The sequence below is a fragment of the Numenius arquata genome, chromosome 1 (assembly GCF_964106895.1).
Source record: "Numenius arquata chromosome 1, bNumArq3.hap1.1, whole genome shotgun sequence".
Classification (NCBI taxonomy): Eukaryota; Metazoa; Chordata; class Aves; order Charadriiformes; family Scolopacidae; genus Numenius; species Numenius arquata.
The window spans coordinates 130,008,474-130,028,341 of NC_133576.1; the positions used below are offsets into that span (position 1 = coordinate 130,008,474).

Here is a 19,868-nt window from a genome sequence, read left to right on the forward strand (position 1 = left end):
GCAATGCTTTTCCTAAGGCAGGGTAAATTTAATTAAGTGAAATTTTAATTTTATGACCAAATAACCCTGTAGTTCTTTATTATAGGATGTTCAGTTTAAGAATGAAAGTTACATGTGAAACGCAAGTAACTTTTGTGAAAACTTTTGGTCAAACTTCTACTCAGAAACAAATTATTTACTTTGAAAATTATCTGTAACTTGTAAAAGTAGAAGTTATTAGTAAAGTGTGGTTTTGTGGGTTGTTTTTTTTCTGGCGCTGCACATCACCAAGTCATCTAATATAAGGGAAAGAAACTTATTGTCATTGCAACTGTAAAGTGGTTGAAAACAGTGTTTTGAATTGTGTGATATATGCAGTCTTCTCTCTTGATAAATTTTTTTGGCAAATATCTTAAAGCTGTTGGAGGAGTAAAGCTATTCATGCCCATTTGGTTTTTATGGCTTGATCGCCCCTGAGTAGCCTTCTGCCAAGTAGTGAGCTAAAAGTGAGGAATACCATAAAACATCAGTAGCAAATCCCCCTCTGACAGGGGAAAAAAAAATCAGTTGCATAAGATTTTTAATTCTTAATCTATTTGCTACAATGTGAAATTTTTGCACGTAAAGATTTTTCCCTCAGCATATTTTCATGAAAAAATCTGTTAATCTCCCGTGTCCTCCTCCTTTTTTTTTTTTTCCCATACCAGATTGGACCGATCAGCCTTGTGTTCATAGGAATTGTATCTGTTCATTGTATGCACATCTTGGTACGTTGCAGCCACTGTCTGTGTCAGAGGTAAATGTGGAAATACTCATTCTGTTGCTGAGTTTGAGTATTACTTTTTTCTTCTTTTCTATTTCTAATTTCTAGCTTACAGAATGTCCTGATGCTGTAGCAATTTCTTCAGATCAGAATCTTGTACTTCAAAGAAACAACAGTCAAATTCTTATTGTGCAACTATAAATGATAGATGTGCTTTGTGCGGCACTGCTTTAATACATTGAAAAAATTATTTCTTCTCTGCTTATACACAAAATTAAGTTGGTTTAACTTGTACTGCCTGGTATCCTGTTCCCTGTCTTATCTGGGAAATAACCAGATCTTTCTCATTGTGGTTTTAATTGCTTAGCTTCAATCCATTAGTCTTTCACTATTTTCATAGCTATCTTCATAGCTTCTGAATCTTCGTTGCTTCAAAAGTGTCCAATTTATAAACAGCCTGTTTATAAATACTTTATAAGAATAAAAGATAAACTAAGAATTGCTGTTAGTGTCTTCAGTGATTATACACAGGCTCTGTCTCTTTGGATTGTGACAACTTGATTATTCAAAATTGTGGTGCTGAAGGAATGTTTTAAAATAATGTTAGTCAGCGGCTAAACACTAGATATTCCTCCAAGAAAGGTGTACAATACTGGGGGGGAAGCAGTTATTCAAATTTGATAGAGTATTTTGATTAAAAGTGATTTTTATTAAACATTTTATTTTATAAGTGTTAAAGAGAAGCAGAGGGAGGGTCTTGTATTTGAACAGTGCAATGAAGTTTTTGAACTGAATTGAAACACAAACCCGTTCCTGTCCCCGCAGCTGGAAAAACTATTTTATCAGTTTAATGTGATATTGTACTGTAAAGGGATCCTGTCATTCCTGAATTCTCCGCTTTTTTCCTCTGTAGTTTTGAATGGCCTTTTAAGATGTACATAAGACTCGGATCACTGAAATAATTGCGATTGACTGCTTGTCCAGGATAATCTGTTGAATTCTGTTGAAGTTCTTTGTGACTTTTAAATTCGAGGTTCATTTCTTAATCTAATGATATAAGAATCTAATTTTTGATTAATTTATCAAGAAACTTGTTCTGTAAGAAACTTATTTAGTACTGTTGAATTAGGAGGAAGCAGCTTTGTGGCTCACATGCTTGTAGAGTGCTGAATAGCCCTTCCTGGGGGGAAGAAGCCCGAACAATACCTCTAAAATTCAGAAGCTGCAGAGTGGTGGCATAGGTGATTACTTATTATAACCCTGGGAGGTCACCAGCATTTTCAAAGTAGGGACTTAAGCCTTCATAGTTTCTAGAAACTCCATTCTTTCTTTACTCTTTGATTTCAGGATGAAAAAATCCTCACTGGGGTATAGCGATACAGTTAGTTACGCCATGGAAGTGGGGCCCCTGACTGCCCTTCAGAAACGAGCATCTTGGGGACGGTGAGTTTGCATTAGAATTTAATTTAATTTAATAAATTTACTGTTAAAAAATAATGGCTACACCTGGAATTGTTAGGAGATTTCCTTTTTACTAAGATGTTGCCCGCTTTAAGAATGTGTTCTCCATGCTTGAAATATTTTTATGCAGTGTTATTTGTTATTTCCTGCAGCCATCTTGTAGTGGTTACATGGGAGGACTGCGAGTGTCTCTCTCTTAGGCATTTAAATTTTCAGGTCCACAAGAGCTGTGAGGAGAATAATTCTGTTTAGTAATAGAGGAGGAGATATGGTATAATCAGAAATGCATTCTGTATTGTCTAATGTAGCGAAATAATGAAGTTTTCATTCTCTTTTGCCATAAACACATTTCTCTGCATCAGAGAGATCTTTAAGCAGTTTGATGCTGCAAATGTGAATTATTTCAGTACATTTATTCTGAAAGGAATCAAAGCATTTTTTTGATTCCTGTTTAAATATAACATACAAATAATAGAGAGGTATTTGCTATATTTTGCAATAATGTCATGCAGATATGAATAGCTTGTTGTCTCTCTTAAATACTTTATCCCCCTTAAAAAATACCATTATTTTTTCGTTACCATTTGTTGCTGTATAACTGTTTATGGAGTTCGTGGTATGACTGCACATTAGTGAAACTCAGACTTAGACATGTTATTCAACGTTAATTTAAAGTGCTTTTTTTTCCTCATTTGAGGAAAAATTCTTTTTGGTCCTGTTATTTTCAAGGATGCAGCATCTTGTATCATGTAGCATTTTGGCTACTGCTGTTTTCAATAAGAAAAAGGTGAGCTACTTTTTTAAGATCTTGTGTGATGACTTTGTAGGAATGGAGTAGAGCTCAATTAGAGGGAAAATTGGTTTGTAGTGAAATATAATGACAATTCTGTAATGCACCAAAGAGTTACAAGCCACAAATGACAATTTGATTTCCAGAGATGCTGTGCTGCAGCAAATCCATTCTCCGAGGCAGATCTCTGCTGTATGCCTGACTCTAGCAAAGAGTTTCGTTACCGCATGTCTTCAGGCCACCACCGCATATAGCATTTTTCAAAACAATTGGAACCATAGTTTAGGGTGTTTTTTTCAATGAGATACAGTGTCTGAATGTGTATTTGGATACATTGATATAGACTCAGTAAGATGTGAAAATGTTTGTTATCTTGAATTGCTGAAATTTAGATAACTTAGACTGTATGACATGTTTCATCTCTGGTCCTGGAGGAAAACTGCTATGTTAGGGGCTAACAGATGCCAGCAGGATTTATGTGTGCATTGAATATATAAGTCTGTTGTTTATATTTTGTACCACGTTATTAAATCTTTGAATTTCATTTTATGCCACTTTAAAATATGAGTACCTTCTTTGGTTTTTAAGGTAACATTTGGTAGGCATCAAAGTTTCTCAAAAAAACTCCAAAACCACATACAAATCCACTGTTTTGCCATAAGAGGAACCTGCATTGCACGGCTCATGAGATTAATGTGGCATTTTAATCTAGCATTTTGACTACTGTGAAAAGGAGCAGTCATTGCATATTAGGTAGAAATGGGTTAATTGTTTGGATCCTAAGTATAATATTTGTTTGTTTTTTCTTCCTCAGGTATATTGTCGACTTCTTCCTAGTGATAACGCAGCTGGGATTTTGTAGTGTTTATGTTGTATTCTTGGCAGAAAATGTGAAACAAGTGAGTAATGTTATTGTATGGAAACAGTTATGGGTTCAGATTAACTTTTCCTCGCATTTATTTCCTATCCTTATAAAGTCCAACAGAACTACTTGTAAAATGGAAAGTTGAGAGATGCATGGAATGGGTTCTGCCGCGGTTTCCACAAAAGAGCTTTTGGTAAAAAGGAGCAATGTGCAAAGTGGACTAAATTCAGATCTTGTGCAAGTGTTTGGGGCTTCAGTGCCCTCTGATTTGTTTGTTGAATTTAAAAATTAATTGTGGAATTGATAGAAAATAAGGCAGAAGCTGATCTAGGAGCCATTTGTCCCTGAATTTTCTTTATTTTTTTCTTTGCTAGGCCTTCTGCTGACTTCTTTTATTCCCTCAACCTTCTGGGCATATTTTTCCCTTTTCTTGTCACTGGAATCTTTCTTGTTTAAGTCTCTTTCCTTTTCTAGAATGGTCTCATCTGCAAGAAAATCCATTCTATCTAAACCAATCTTGATTTTTGTTCTTAAAAAGGCCTGACGTAGAAATTTCCACAGCCACCTCAGTAGTCAGTTCCAATGCTTTCTTATCTGTTAGACAGCTTTTTCTTTCTAGAAGCTTAAAATTTCTTAATGGTGTTGTAAGTCCTTTATTTAGCACTCTAGCTACAAGTAATTTATTCTTTTCTACTTGTGGATACCTTTTATATTTTTGAATATTGTTATCATGTCTCACCTCTATCTGATAAAGGAGGAGACATGATAGACTAATAATTCTTGCTTTTCTGTGAATGCTCTGCAGTTGGTCACATCTCTCTCTTTTTTCGAAGTTTTATCCCTGAAGTTGGTTATGCTACTCTAGTTGAAGTTTTGCTTGTGACCAATAGAGCTGAAAGGTTATTTCACGGGTTTTACAGATCATATTCCAGGCTTGACACTTCAGTTTAATGGTCATTTTGCAGGACTTTGTCAATACAGATTCTTAATTGACTTGCGATCCACTGTGATCTCTCAATCCTTTACTGCAGAGCTGCATTCTAGGCAATTCTTCTGGTTCTCCTTTCTTTACAGATAATTCTGTTTACCTATAGAATCCTTTACTTTTCCTTACCGGATTGATTTTTAACAGTTCTCAAGGCTGGATTTTAATCCTGTTCCTCAATATTCTTTCACTTTCTATCTGGAATAGATGTTTAAACCCTGCTTACTACATCTGTTTTATTAATGAAAATATTAAATAGCACTGCTCATGTAGTATTTCATGTGGTTTACTATAAATACTATTACGCACATAATACGTAGTTTTAAACGTATGCAAACAAATTTCAGTATCTTAGCACAGGTGGCTGCTCAGACAGGAGCCACAGGCGCTTTGGGCTTGTGTTGCTCTCTCCTCCATGGGCTTATTAAGATGCCAGGACTCCACCAATGTACTCTGCTGTGTTTGCTGCTCATACGATTATGGTTAGTTACTTGACATAAATCTAATGAGGATGAATCTGAGCCTGTATCTAAATGTATGCTTCTGTAATTAGCGAAGTTGGTGAGGAATAAGGTGTGGCAGGTTACTGACCATTAATAATCCATATGGATTCTTACCCTACACAAAGGGTAGAATAAAGATGTGTTGGCATAGCTTAACTTATTTTAATGAGGAAGAAAACTGTCCCCTTGGGCAATTAGTACATAGAAGATAGTATATTTTTTTTCTTCCCCTTGTAAATGAGTATTTATATTGTGTTTAAAAAGTATTCCGAGTTCTACAGATGAAGATCTTGTGAAGATGAGGCGGATTTGTGTATTTAGAAGCTGGATACTCTCTAATTTGCGTCTTGGAAGAAAAAACCCAACCCAACCTTAAAAACGTCAGTCCCACTGTCACAGTCTATCTCAATACCTAAAAATCCCATTTTACATCTGGTGTCCTTTTGCTGGCCTTCTGAAGTGGGGATTTTTATTACATCCTTTGTAATGTAAGTTTTAATTGAAACCTTTCCTATCAAATACATATCAGATAAACCAGTTGTTATATAAGTGTTTCGACCTTAAGCAAAAGTCAAGGCTGAACACTTGTTGACCTTGGCTTTTGTAGATTTTGGAAAAAACCAAAACTTTTTCAGGAATCCTGTTGCTGCTGCTTTCTTGAAGAAAGGTTGAAATATCTTACAGAAGAGCAACCTCTGCAAAAGCAGTGGCTGCAGAGACCCATGACATGTACCCTGTGAATGAATTAAAATCATCAGCAATTCAGAAGCAATACAGCAATACACTTCCAAGTGTATTTGATTCAGATTGCCCCATGCTCTTTCCTCCAGGAGGGAGAAGGCTGTGATTTCTTCCTGGCAACTTCCTGTTGTAGAGATCTGTCCCGTAGAGGGCACCAAAGAACACAAATTGTTACTGCTTTAAATCTAATTATTTGTGGTAGTGGAAGGATGAGGCAGGTGAATAGAGGGAATAGGGGAAAAAGGAAACACATAGTAATAATGTTACTAATACCACTCTTTGACCAATACCTCTGCATTGTGCTCCATACTCTTTATGATGTTTGCATGTTGAGGTGTGCAAATTAAGCCCATTGGAACCAGTGGGAACTTCCACTGAGATGGTTTCTTTGATATTCTTAGTTAAAACTAGTACCAACGCAAATTGAGTAGTCTCTTTCTTCCCTTTATTTAATGTTTCGGAGAACTAAGATGTGACAAAGCATTTTAAAATGGTTCTGACAGGTGAATGGAATATTCATCAGTCCAGTTTACTTTGAGGTGAATATTTAGTTAGACACACGTGGTGCATGTGAGTCTAAATATTTATTTCATCTTTTGAATTCTGTGAAATGCTTGGTACACCCTTCTTATTAACTATGCAATATAACTTCTGGTGCCTGGGGGATTATAACAATATTGGCTGAATTACATTAGTGTTTTCCCAACACTTTGTGCTACAAGACTCTATTTCCAGTTATGTCAAATTTAAAATGAAGCTTTTCCTAAAAAATATTTTCCTGGGGCACCAAAGAAACTCAGGTTGGTGGCAAGAGTTCTGGTTAAGATTGTCAGCATGCAAATAAGGGGCTTACAGATGAAGGTGTCTGGAATTGGAGAAGAACTGTGAAACTGGAACGAATAGCTGGATGTTGACTGCAGCAAGACTGGAGCAGGAACATACTGGGATAGAAAAAAGAATCTGTGCCCAAAAGAGCGTGGTCCCCTTTTTGTTACTTTGCTTTTCTGGCTTGAGCAACAGAAGACCTTAAGCCAAGAGCTGCATTGTTTTGATCCCCCTAGATGATGAAAAGTCTATAGACTGTATGACAGGAGTGGGTTTTGAGATACAGGCAAGGAAACAGTCATCTCAGTCAAAGAGACTAAGGAAACTAAATTATTTCTTGCTTCTGAGATAGTTCTTATAAAAAGTATGTTGATCAGTTGAATTGAATTTTCTGCAGCCACTAATTGTGTATTAGTAATTTTCTGAGTGCCTGACATCAGGAATCTGATAACCAGATTAGCACAAGTGGTTGATCTTCATGGATGCAGCTGAAGTTGGTGGATGCCGTGCTTAGGCTGTGGAAATGAGACATGAGGTGAAGCACTCCTGTGAAGAAAGCTGTTTCACACCATCATGTTCATACCACCAAGGTATCACACCATCATGTAAGTTAGTGCTTGAATAACTGAAGTGACTTCTGATGAAGTCACCTTGTGACTGGACATATCACCAGCCTTCGTCGTCACTATGTCTAGCGACGTTGGTGGCTGTGTACTTCATTTCTAAAACTATAATGATATTTCCTCATGTGGTTTAGGGAAGTGTTTGTGGAACTCCCAGGTATGGTCATGATAAGGACAGAACAAAATGCAGATAATGTGTGTTCAGATGGGAAGTTTACCAATATTCACAGGGCTCTGTGACATATACAGAAGAATAGGTGTCTATGCCTTTTTCAATAACGGATCCATTGAATGGATAAGTGAAAAGATTTCTCTAAATTGGCTGATATTCCGGTGATATTTCAGATGATTTTGCTTTGTTTAGGAAAGAGATACAATGCCTGCTATTCCTGGCGCAGCACGACTGCCGTATGCAGCGATGCATTAGCAGAGAGTAGCGGGAGATTGAAAGTGATTGTTGTCCAGAATAGGATTCTGAGATTATATTAATTTTAATATTTAGGAGATTACGCTAGACAGATAGTGAGTCATAGTCTGTCCTAACACAATCAGCAGAAAACTTGCACTGAGCTAAACAGCATATGAGAAAGAGTTTAAGAAAAAATAAAAGTCCTCCTGCTGCTTTGTATTTTTTCACTTGTTAGAACAGTTTTAAGTGTTATCTGATTTTTTTTTTTTTAAAATCTCATAAAGCACTTTCAAAGTGATGGTAATGCTAGCCTGTACGTGAACAAATCAGTATAATGTCTTCATTAGAGTTTTCCTCTGCTGCTCTTTTACTGTCAAATCGCCCACAGCCAGTTGTTCCACTCTAGGAGGGAGAATAGCGATCATTACTTCTTATAATTTTTGCAGTTCACTTTCTGACTCAGCTTTTTTCCATCCATCAGTCACTCTTGCCTGTTTGTTTAGCCCTCCCGCAAGATTAACCTTTGCTGGATGTTATCTGCTGTCCTCCGTGTGAGTCAATGTACAGAGTCACTATTCTTCATGTCTCAAAGTCCACCCCTGTGGTAGGGATGTTTCCCATGGCCTTCCCTAAACCCATAAATGGTACCCATAAAGATGAATTTGATTTAAAGATATATATATGTATATATAGACACACAGAGAAGGGAATAAACTGTTCTCCTGTGCTTTTATGTCATATTACTGAGTCCATAATATCAGTTCTGTGGTATACATGTGTGTGTATGTGTACATAAAATTCACCCCCAAAGTATTTCAGTAATGCGAAAACCTCTGTATAATGGACATAATGAAAACAGCTTGACAGTCAGCAAAGTTTCTTTTTCTTAATAAATTGAAATATTGATTTTTTTGAAGTCATGGGCTTCACATTTTGCTGCATGCAAGTAATAGCTAGTGGAGAGTAAATTTCAGAAACCTCCTCCTCATCCAACGGTGTTACAGTTCGCAGTAACCTCTTCATCTGATGGCAAGGTGATCTCTAAATACTTTGCCTGGCATAAGTGTGTGCCCTTTGAGGAGTTATTAGAGGATAAGTGGAACTTAACTAACCATTTCAAATGTGTTTTTTTTTTTTTTTTTCTTTTTTTTCTCTATATAAGAGTGTATCCTCCATAGGATAGGCTTTGGGAAACAGAGCTGGTTCATGTAGGGCTCTGATTTTCTTTTTTTATTTATCTAAAGATTTGTAGAAGGATAGTCCTCTGGGGTTGGTCAGATCTCACTAGGGTGAAGATTATCACAAATAAATAAGGTTTATTCCATTTTTCTGAGCAGAATAATAAAATACCTTCATGCAATGACAGCTGTGACCGCACAGAACACGATGGGAAGAGAGTAGGAATTACCCTACTCTATATTGTCAAGTCTGTCAGTGGTGTTCTTGGAAGACGAAGAGAAAGAAGTGAGTCTGGGAACAGATGGGCTGTATCCCAGAGTGCTGGGAGAAACCTGAAGTCTTTGAAAGACATACAGAGTTGGGGAAGGTCTCTGAGAACTGAGGAAAGGCAAATGTACTTATCTTCATAAAACGCTAGAATAATAATTTGGAGGATTATAAACCAGTCAGCCTCTCTTCAGTCCGTTTGAAAATCAGAGATTGAGTCTTCTTGGAGCACATTTCTGGGCACACGAGAGAAGACAAGGTGACTGGAACCAGTCAGCATGAATTTACCAAGGGACTGAACAACTTGATTGCCTTCTATAAGAAAAAAAAGTCTGAATTCGTACATAATGAGAAAGTACTAGATGTCGCCTTGACTTTAGCAAAGTTTTCCATGCTGTCTCTGACAGTATCTGTATCCAAGTGAGACTGTTATGGTCTGGATGGATGGACGAATGGACGGACAGACAACTAGCTGGGGAACAAAAAAGATGGTTGTATCATCAAGCTCAGAGGGTGGTGGTCATGATCATGAGCCAGCAGTGCACCTTGACAGCAAAGGAAACCAACAGCATCCTGGGTTATATGAACAGGAGAATTGCTGGTAGATTGAGGAAAGTCAATCATCCAATTATCATCCTTTACTTTGCATTTATTAGACCACATCTAGAATACTTTGTCAAGTTTTGGATATCCCCAGTGCTGGAAAGTCATTGACAAACTGGAGTGAGTTGAAGGAAGGGCTGTCGAAGTGATCAGGGCTGGATCTGGGAGGGCTGAGTGTACATTTCTACGCTTCCTGCTATTATAGGGTTATACAGTCTTCCTCTGAGTTCAGTTCTACATTAAGTTTAGGACTGTGGCTATAGTAGTTGGTTTTCTGACAGTACTTAGGAGTCAGAGTATTGTCTTCAGTTGTTTTGTTATATATTGATTTCCCATTTTTGTTTAAGTCTGTGCTATAAGGAACTAATTTTTTTTTTTTTTTTTACTGTCTAAGTATCTTTTCATACTTGTCAAGCTGTAGGCTTTGTGCAGTGTGAACTGATTAAGCACAGTCACACACTGATTTGTAAGATGGCAAATGCAATGGAGGGGAAAAGGAAAGGGTACACTCCTAAGAAAAACGCATGACAAGATTTAAAACAAATGGATTTTAACTTTTATCATTTTGCAGCAAACAGAATAACCAACAGCTCGTAGTGTTTTGGTTGTGGTCTGCACTTAGCGCAGAATATGTTTCCACAAAACAAATTTTGGCAGTATGGCCACATTAACATTTTTCCAAAAGATGCAATGAGAGTTGTGAATAGTCCCAAAATCAGTCTTCTGAATTGCACCGTAAGCAATTATTGTAGTGTTATATACAAAAAACCTAATACGCTTTCACATTGTGTGCTACCGTTTATCCATAGGCATGAATTTATATCAATTTAATGGATACAGAACTCTCAACACTCTCAGAGCTCATGCTTTTTTTGAGTTAACATTGACTAACAAAAGTGAAATTAAGCAAAAAGAAAATATTTTGAATTAAAATAAAGACAGGCAGGTTTATACTGCAACATTATTTTGTATGAACGCTGCTATGATGTGGATGGAAAAGGCATAAGGTTGTTAGGCACTGAACTCGGGTACAATAGGAGTTGGTCATCTAACCTTCTTACTCTCAGGAAAATTCAAACGCTAATGTTTAGGCCTATATCCATCTTGCATTCATTTTACCAAGCTCTTCCTTTCTAAAAGGGACCTGATCTAAACTGCTTGTGTGGATTTCCTCTTTAGTCAGTGGTGGAGTAAAGCCACTTTAAAGTCTTTGAGGTCCTGATTTCATCATTTGTCTTAAGGATGAAACGCTTGCTGAAGGTGCCTTGTCTTCCCCTCTGCACTGAGAGTTCAGGGGGCCTGGAACGCCTGACGCTCGGCAGGTGAAGCAAAGGGACAAATTCCCCGATAGAAAACCAGTGATGTGACCCTTCAACGCCTTTTTTTTTTTTTTTTTTCTTTTTTCTACAGGTCCATGAAGGGTTCTTGGAAAACAAGACTGCTCCGATAAATGTCAGTGCCACCAGCAGTTCTTCTGAGAAAAGGAGCACTGATTTACGAATATACATGCTGTGTTTCCTGCCATTCCTGATCCTCCTGGTCTTTATTCGTGACCTTAAGAGCCTGTCCTTTCTTTCTTTGCTTGCCAATCTGTCCATGGCTGTCAGCCTGGTGATCATTTACCAGTATATTGTTAGAGTGAGTATAAAAAAGTTAATTACCTTTTTTTTTTTTTCAGTGTATTTGTTGCACATTGTAGTCGGTCTCTGGTAGATAGATACTGACTGACACTTTCTGAAAGGCAGAATTATCTTGTACTTTATTGAGGCATCTTATTTTAAGGAGGTGCCTTAATACTTGAGACATGCTGTAAACACGGACTTTTACAGTACATTTGGAAGAAAGGATAATATTGCTGCACTTAAGGTAATAAGAATATGCATTGTAGTAACTTGGAGTCCTTGAGTGGAAGAATATGTGAATTTTTGTGTTGCACACAGAACTTGCAAGGCTTTAATCTGCTGTCAATCTTTTTGTTGCAACAGAAGAACAGTTTCAACAGTGTTTTATTTCTAGTGTTTCTCCAGTACAATCAGGAAAAATTTAAGACTTGCCCTTGAAGAACACATATTTCAGACTTCCATCTCCTGAGAAGTTGAATAGTTGCTTAGTTTTCTGTGTTGCTGCTGTTTTTCATATTTGGAGGGATTTCATAATAGAACAAATTAAACTGATGGCTGAAAAAAAAGCCCCACGTCTAGAAACCTCTACGTTTTTCTTTCTTAGGATTTTTGAAATGTAGGTCAGCGGCGAGTGCCACTGTTCTTTGAGAAAGCTTTCACATGAGTGCATGAAAGGAGTGGGAAGCGGAGGATGTGTAGGGAGGCAGAAAAGCCAGCGAGAGGTATTGGCTGGGTGAGGAGGCAGGAGAAGTTACATAGAAGAGATTGGGGGAGATAAAGAGAAATTAATTGTTCTGCAGGAACTCAGCTTGTATTAAAAAGATTTTCTTTTACTGTCCCTTATGGTTATGAAGATGTGCCGTATGAAAGCAGATTAGAAAATACAACACTCTGAGAATAGCATAAGTTTGGAGAAGATTAAGCTTGAGGTGTGAGCTTTCCCTTTTGTTTTAATTGATGCTCACTCATATACACCAGTGCGATACTTTAACTGTGAAAATTTCTAGTGTCAGTAATGTGAATCTAGAGTAAATATATCTGTAAGTGTATGTGGGTGGGAAGGTGGCTATAAACATGTATAAAGGACTAAGTTTGGGAGGAAAACCAGGGATTGTAAATAGCAATGTATACACCACTGTCGGCATGTACTGAGTTTTCTTTCCTGTAGCATAACAAATCAGACAAAATTGTAGGAACAGCTAATGCACTTTATTTATATAGCATTGTTTTCTTTGTTTTCTTCAGGATATAGTAGATCCTCGAAAAATGCCTCCTGTGGTTGGCTGGAAGAAATACCCACTGTTTTTTGGGACTGCAATATTTGCTTTTGAAGGAATTGGTGTGGTAAGTGCTGAATCTGTGCTAGACAGTGGGATACGGGCAGTTTTACTCCTGTTGTTATTTGTTTTTGTAAAAGCATGAATCTTCCATGTTGATATGAAAAGGGTTAATTTATCTTGTCTAATAAGGCAAAATTTGATGATACAACATCCCCATCAAAGGGGAATTTGGTGAATACCAATTGCTACTTGGACGCATAGCACCTTCCCAAATTACAAGGATGCCTTTAGTTCTAAATAGATTGAGACAGCAGTGTAATAAACTGCTATCAAAATATGCTATATAATAATATAATACTCAGCTAATAATATGGTGATACTATAATTATAATGATTCAGCAGCTTAGTTTTAGGTGATGAGTATGTAAAAATAGAAACGTATTCAGCATCCTTCTGTTCCTTTGGGATCACAGAGGACAAAGAGATTTATTAGAAATGTATCATTCTTCCTGCTTCAAACTTCTCTATAGATGTGACTTGATAGAGATGGAGATGATAAGAAAAAGGATAGAAATTTCAGAATATTTTTTTAATTCATGGCCTCCTGACAATGAAACTCTGTTCCTCATTGTTTCCTGGAAGATACCAATTAACTAGATTTATCACTCTGAAGATTTAGTTTTTGAAAGTGGATCTTTTTTATTCTTTTACTCACTTATTACTGTTTCTAAGGGCTTTCTGATTGCATCTCACACTAGCAAAGTTTGCAAGATAGATAGCGCTTTTGTTCCACATGGCATATTTAGAAAAAAAAATAGCTAAAGAGGATTCTGGGAATGGTAGGTTATAATGTCTTTAAACTATTGGGAAAATACTATATACACTTTATTTGTAACTAATATAATTACAAACTTCAGCAAGTGTTAATGTATGCTTAAAACTAATAACACACTAAAAAACCTATCCCCAAATCTCAATCAAACCAACCACAAACCAGCTTGCAGTTAATCTGAAATGATTGTCTGTCATCGGCATAACACAGGAGAGATTTCAAATTTTTTTTTTTTTTCTTTTTCTGGAATTTTCAGCTCTGAATTAAATCAGAATATTTCATTTTGCTGCTGTATTATCACTGCCAGAAGAGCCGAATAACAAAAGCTTTAACTAGGAGTTAGTTAAAAAGCTTTTTTTTTTTTTTAATGTTATAAAAGTGTGTTTTCACACATAGCATACGTGGATCTAGTGACCATGAATCTCCATTTTTCAAACTGTTGTCAGCTGTTTCTCAAATTGTGAACCGACCAACGCGGAGGTTTAGCTGCCATATATCGGAGTGTATCTAGGCACCTTTCCTTTTGTCATCTGGAAGTTCTGTCACAGGAATCAGCCATTTGTCTGGGCTTGTTTGATGCCTTCAGATCGTGGGCAAAAAACTCCCATCCTCAGTGGATCAGACCGATTGGCTACACTGAGCTTGTTGCTCTTAAATTGTATAGTCCGCCTGGGACAGACCGCACTTACTGCATGTGTGTAAATGCAAGTCATGTACAGTAGGTCTGATACATGTCCCAGGTGTATTAGGTTAGTTGCTCATGTACTGTATAGCACGTGGGTGTGTATTTGTAGCCAGGAAATCCCAAATGAGAGTCCTGTCAGCCTCAGGAAAGTGTTGGAAGGCTTACCATTTGGTAGCGGTCGTTTATTGAATTATAGGTAGGGAATTGATTTCTGTTAATTATCTTTTGGCATATTAGATCCTGCATTAGAGAGCTCCTTTAATTTACATCAGCAGTAGTAACGTTGACTTCCAATGTAAACCTTTAAAGAACTGCACAGAGCGTTGAGGTTGATTGAATCCCTGGTTGTTATTAATGATGTCTTTAAGAACTCCAAACTTTTTTCCTTCTTTTATTCGAGAACATATAGAATCATAGAACGGTTAGGGTTCACTTGAATTGTACCTTTAAAACATAAGAATGTTGCTTGATATTATTACATATTAACATTAGGCATTTATTGGACCTTTTTCTGTATAGGTTGTCTCAATGTCTTAGTCATAATTTACTTGCACTCTTAATTTGCTTTGAAGAGTATTTTAGTTTTTTGACTTTGTTTACAAACTAATTAAGTGTTTATGTTAATTATGGTTTGATATACTTTGGTGCGTGTCCATTACACAAGACCATTAAAATTATGTCACTCCTTTTACAAATTAAAATTAATGTAAAAGTGAATATCTAGAGCTTAATGTTTCTTCCTTATATGCAGAGTGATATTAATATGTCTCTACTTCTTGGGGGTATGTTGAACGTGCAGAATGTTTGCTGTGCATTTTTATACTGTAGTTACATGCACCAGAGAGAAGATTCGAAGAAAAAAATGATTTTATGGATGTGAATAATCAGAACTAAAAAAAGTTGTTGAGGCATGAAACAAAAAAATTGAGTGAAGCAAAGCGAGACAGACATTTCCACTTCACATAGTTAATATTTCATATAATTCTTGCTGATTGATTTAATTGATAACTAGTTATTACAGCCCAGTAAGTTACCATCATAGACTGAACTGTGATATCTATATATGTGCTTGTGACCTGTTGAAAATGAGAAGTGAAACACGTTTAAAATTCTTTCACTGAGATGTAAGCTGATGTGTTTTAATTCATGTTGCAATGGATCAAGAAAGCTCACATACTCAACTGCTGTTGTATAGCTGATGTGTGATGACTCCTTACCCTGTGTCTTAATTATTGCTGTTCCTAATCCATGTGGTTGTATTGTTTTGGTTAGGAAAAAACCCTCACCGTTTTATTAGATTTGCTCCTTACTGTGCTCTCGCTGGCTGCAGGCACTCAAAATGGATTTACCTAATCTTGATCTTGTTAGAAACTTGATTTTAGATTTTATTCTGGAATATTTTGCAAATAACACTGATTACCGTGAAGCTGTCTGAATGTTGCATTATAAACAGAAGCCTTAAGGTCTTAATTTTGTCAGAAAAGTTGATTATGGTTGATTCATTTTATGCAATGTCGGCCTAAAACAGTTATGAGGCCTCATTTTTCCTTTTCCTTGTTTCCAAACATATTTTATGCTAATTCACCCTGTAGCCCTCTGAGAGCTGCCAGATTATTGAATGTTATGAACAGGGACAGCAAATGAAATTCTGAATTTTTTGGGCTGGTTAAGTCATCTTAAGCAGAAGCTGACAAGAGATGAAAAATGCCCTTGGTGTGGTTTCTCTACCACCGTTGTTCTGTGTAAAATGGACTTTCCTGCTAGAAATATTTAATGATCGACGATTTGAGTAGAGGAATAAAAGATCTATAAGGCACAGTATAAACCAGTATACCTTAGCCATAGCAGTCAGGAGGTGTTTCTTTTTTTTCAAAGATACTTAATGGACTTTTTCATTAGCCGGGAAGTGGGTAATGTAATAAGAAAATAATTGGCAGTCCATAATGCCATGCTCAGGGTGGAAACATGTTTGTCTGGTTTCTTTGAACCAAATAGTAGACTGCAGGGGAAATATTCTAGCACTGAGTTTTTCATCCCATTGTTCCAAAAAGCTTTTTATATATTGATGTTTTTTTTCTTTTCTTTTAGTTTAGCACTTGCCATCACTTAAAGTATGATATAGTTCTTCAGTAACTCCATTAAAATTAATGAGACTAATTAAACCAGAGGAGTCTAAAGTCCTGTTCACTATGGAGAATGTGATTCAGGGAGGTGCAGTGATTCAGCAGATTCGTAGTAGGATTTTCTTGATCTTGAGAGAACATATTTCTCTTTTAGATGGAGAGTGTATGAACATGGGTTTTGGTTAAAATCCATCACGAGCTTAGAACTGATTAGCTGTCCCTGTATAGTAAGAAAATCAGCAGTATAGAAGTAATTTGGAGTGTTGTTGCTTTGGCTATAGTCAATACCTAGATAAATAGACTTTAAGAACCTTGATCTTACTGAATTGTGTCTGTAATAATGCAAAGAAGGAAGGGTGCCCTATTTGCAATTGAAATATAGAATCTCAAATAAACCAAGCTTGTGCCTAGAAACCTAGTACTTGTGTAATACTAAGAGCTAGTTAAATATTTCATCAGCTAGTGTTATATAACAATTTTGAGATATTTTTATTAAAACTAAAATTATTAATATGATGAATTGATGATATTAATGTGATGAATTGAGCTGTTCATATCTGTCTGCGAGATCAATGTGAACTCTTATTTGGTGACAGATTTGAACAATTTTGTCATTTTGCTAAGTCCAGGCAAGTTGGTCATTTGATGCTCCAGCTACTACAAGCAGAAATAAAATTGGTGCCATCACAGGGCTGATTAACATTAATGCATGCTAAAACCTGAGTGATGCTTGTAGTGGGATTAAAAAGTGCTGCAGTTTGCTTGTGCTATTGGTTTCTTTGCTCCTCATCTGAATTATTTGTAGAAATGGGGTCACAGGTGATTGGTATAAGAGAACTTGCTGCAAAATGCTGCAACCAGGTGGTGACGATGGCTGTGTGTTAACAAACAGGAACTGAGGGCTTGCTGCTGTCAATCTGGTGGTTATTCATAATGTTGAGAGTCGATTGGGGTTTTCAGTACTCGTAAGTTAAGATACTAAGATCATCAGGGAGAGGGTGACCTTGTGAAAATTGTATTGACTAGTGGCATCAATACAGTTTGTAAAACAGTAGTAGCAACAGAAATGCAATACGCTTAAGTGGATACAACAGAACATTTTAGATATTTGGTTTTGTTTTAATCTTTAAAGTGAGGATTTTTGTTCAGAAGGCAAAAATATATTGATTAGGAGCTGGAGAAACTATGTTCAGCCCTCTGAGGACCTTTTTACATACAGCGCTCTGCTAGTGATGGGAGAAGCTGCAGCTGCTGCTTTCCCTCTGTGCTTTAGCTTTTCTCTGGCCCTGGGTTCCCTGTGCCAAATGATGCTCCCTGGCAAATCACGGGGCTGGTGTTCAGGCCACAGAAGAGAAGAGACTTTACTACTTCAACACTACTTGAATACAGGAGCTGCAGGTGATATAATGGGGTGAATATGTCTCATACAGAACGTGTAACATTATTTTGTAAGAACTGTGTTCAAGAGCCTCTTCTGTATTCCAAAGGTGAGTAGGTCTTTTTATAATGAATGTGAGATTTTTGTTATGGAATTAAAAAGTAACTTCAGACTGTGCTCCTGAGTGTGCCCAAAATGTAGTTAAACCTCTTGAACATATTTTCCAGAAGAGTCTAAACGCAAGCCTTCAGGCTCGGATATGTCTGTAGCATTACCATGTGCAGGTAATAGCTTTGCATAATGTTATGCTTCTGTAATAGCAGTTGCACTTAATGAATATTTTGCCGTGAAAGTCTGATTGACTTTCTCATTTAAGGTGGAATGTGGAAGTGATATTTTAATATAAGCTTCAGGGGAAGGAGATGAAATAGATTCATAACATTTAAACAAGAAAGATAATTTTTCTTCTCTATTACATATAACTATGCTAAGTTAAGTACGGTTTGTACACTTGAGTGTGGTTTTTTCTTTTTCATGTTGAGTGCTGCAGACTGATTAGTCTGGCAAAAATGTTACTTTCCAACATTAATTTCAGGTCTAGAAAATAAGGCTTCTGATATTTTACCCTGTTACTTGAAGATGTCTATTCAAATTGCTTTTGAACTTGAATATCACAGCTTCACAGTAGAAAGTGGGGTGGTATTTGTATACCAAAAGGCAACAGGCTCTGGAATCACAAATCAGCAGCTAACCAATTCCAGGAGATTTAAAAAAAGAGAGAACAAAGTGGATTATAATTTTAAAATGTTGTTATTCTGAAAGTGGTGAGATGAGCTTGTTAGGCCTGTGGGTTTGAGATAAAAGCCTCTCATTGTCAAAAATTTTTTGCCAGATTAGTATTATCCTTTAAAAAAAAAACCAAAAAACCCAAATGTGCTCTTCTGTTGTTTTTAAGACCAGACTGGATTTGTCAGAAACCGACTTCTAACAGGTAACATGACATCTTCTAATTCTACTTAGGGTACCTCTTGACTGGGGTGTATCAATTTCATTACTGTTCTTTTGAGATGATGCAAAGGCTTATATCATCAAAATGTGAAAGGCAGGAGTTCTCAGAGGATGTTACTGCCTTTGGACACTCAAGTGTAGGTCACTGAATTTGATGATAGTGGAGGTGACCTGCTCCTAAATGTACATGGGAAATGTGGACTTGAAATGTCACGTCAGCAAGAGGCATGTTAAAGGTTCTGTGCAAAGATGATCGATGTAAGAAAGGAGAAATAAGTTTATTGGCAAATGTGTAGAAACAGAGAATGGTTTTAGATGTAGCAGGTACAGTTTCTGATAAAAAAAAAAATGTTGTGTCATCTGCCATATTCAGCTGAATGTTGGTAAAATCCCAGGCAACTTGATAGTACTTTATATTACTTGATATATATTGATATTACTTGATACTACTTACCCATATCCTACACTTCCTGAACATGGAGAAACTTCCTTTTACCCCAGAGAACCATTTGTGTGCCTCCAGCCAGGTTCTAACCTTAATACTTCCTATATTTACAGCGTATCTTATTAATACAAACAGAAGACTCATGAGTTTAACTTTTGGCAAGCAGCATCCAATACTTGATGCTTGCAACATTCAGAGTTTTATTTCCTTAAAAGCCCCAAGATCCATATACATTTACACAAACAGGAAAATGAAGGCATTTAAGTTTACTGCTTGCTCACCTTAAATGTTTCTTAGTTGTTACACAATTCAGTGACTTTGGAGAAATGGGAAAGGACCAAAGTGACAGCATTGCCAAGCTGGGATGTCTTCTGCTTTGCTACTCTTTGGCAAGCGGGTTTTGGGCTCTGATACACATGGCTTCAGTTCGGTTCAAAAGCTAATTCTTCTGTTTGAATGTCACCCTGTCTTAAATGGAAAACTTGTCTGTCTTAAGTATGCA

General features: G+C 36.7%; 1 protein-coding gene across 1 annotated transcript in view; it reads left to right on the forward strand.

The window, feature by feature from the left end:
• Positions 1 to 19,868, forward strand: part of SLC36A4 (solute carrier family 36 member 4) — a 93,088-nt gene that overhangs the window by 10,049 nt on the left and 63,171 nt on the right. The window contains exons 4-8 of the mRNA XM_074148278.1: positions 687 to 775; positions 2,090 to 2,185; positions 3,808 to 3,892; positions 11,404 to 11,631; positions 12,861 to 12,959. Of these exons, the coding sequence (XP_074004379.1) occupies positions 687 to 775; positions 2,090 to 2,185; positions 3,808 to 3,892; positions 11,404 to 11,631; positions 12,861 to 12,959 (597 nt within the window). The remainder of the gene's footprint in view (positions 1 to 686; positions 776 to 2,089; positions 2,186 to 3,807; positions 3,893 to 11,403; positions 11,632 to 12,860; positions 12,960 to 19,868) is intronic.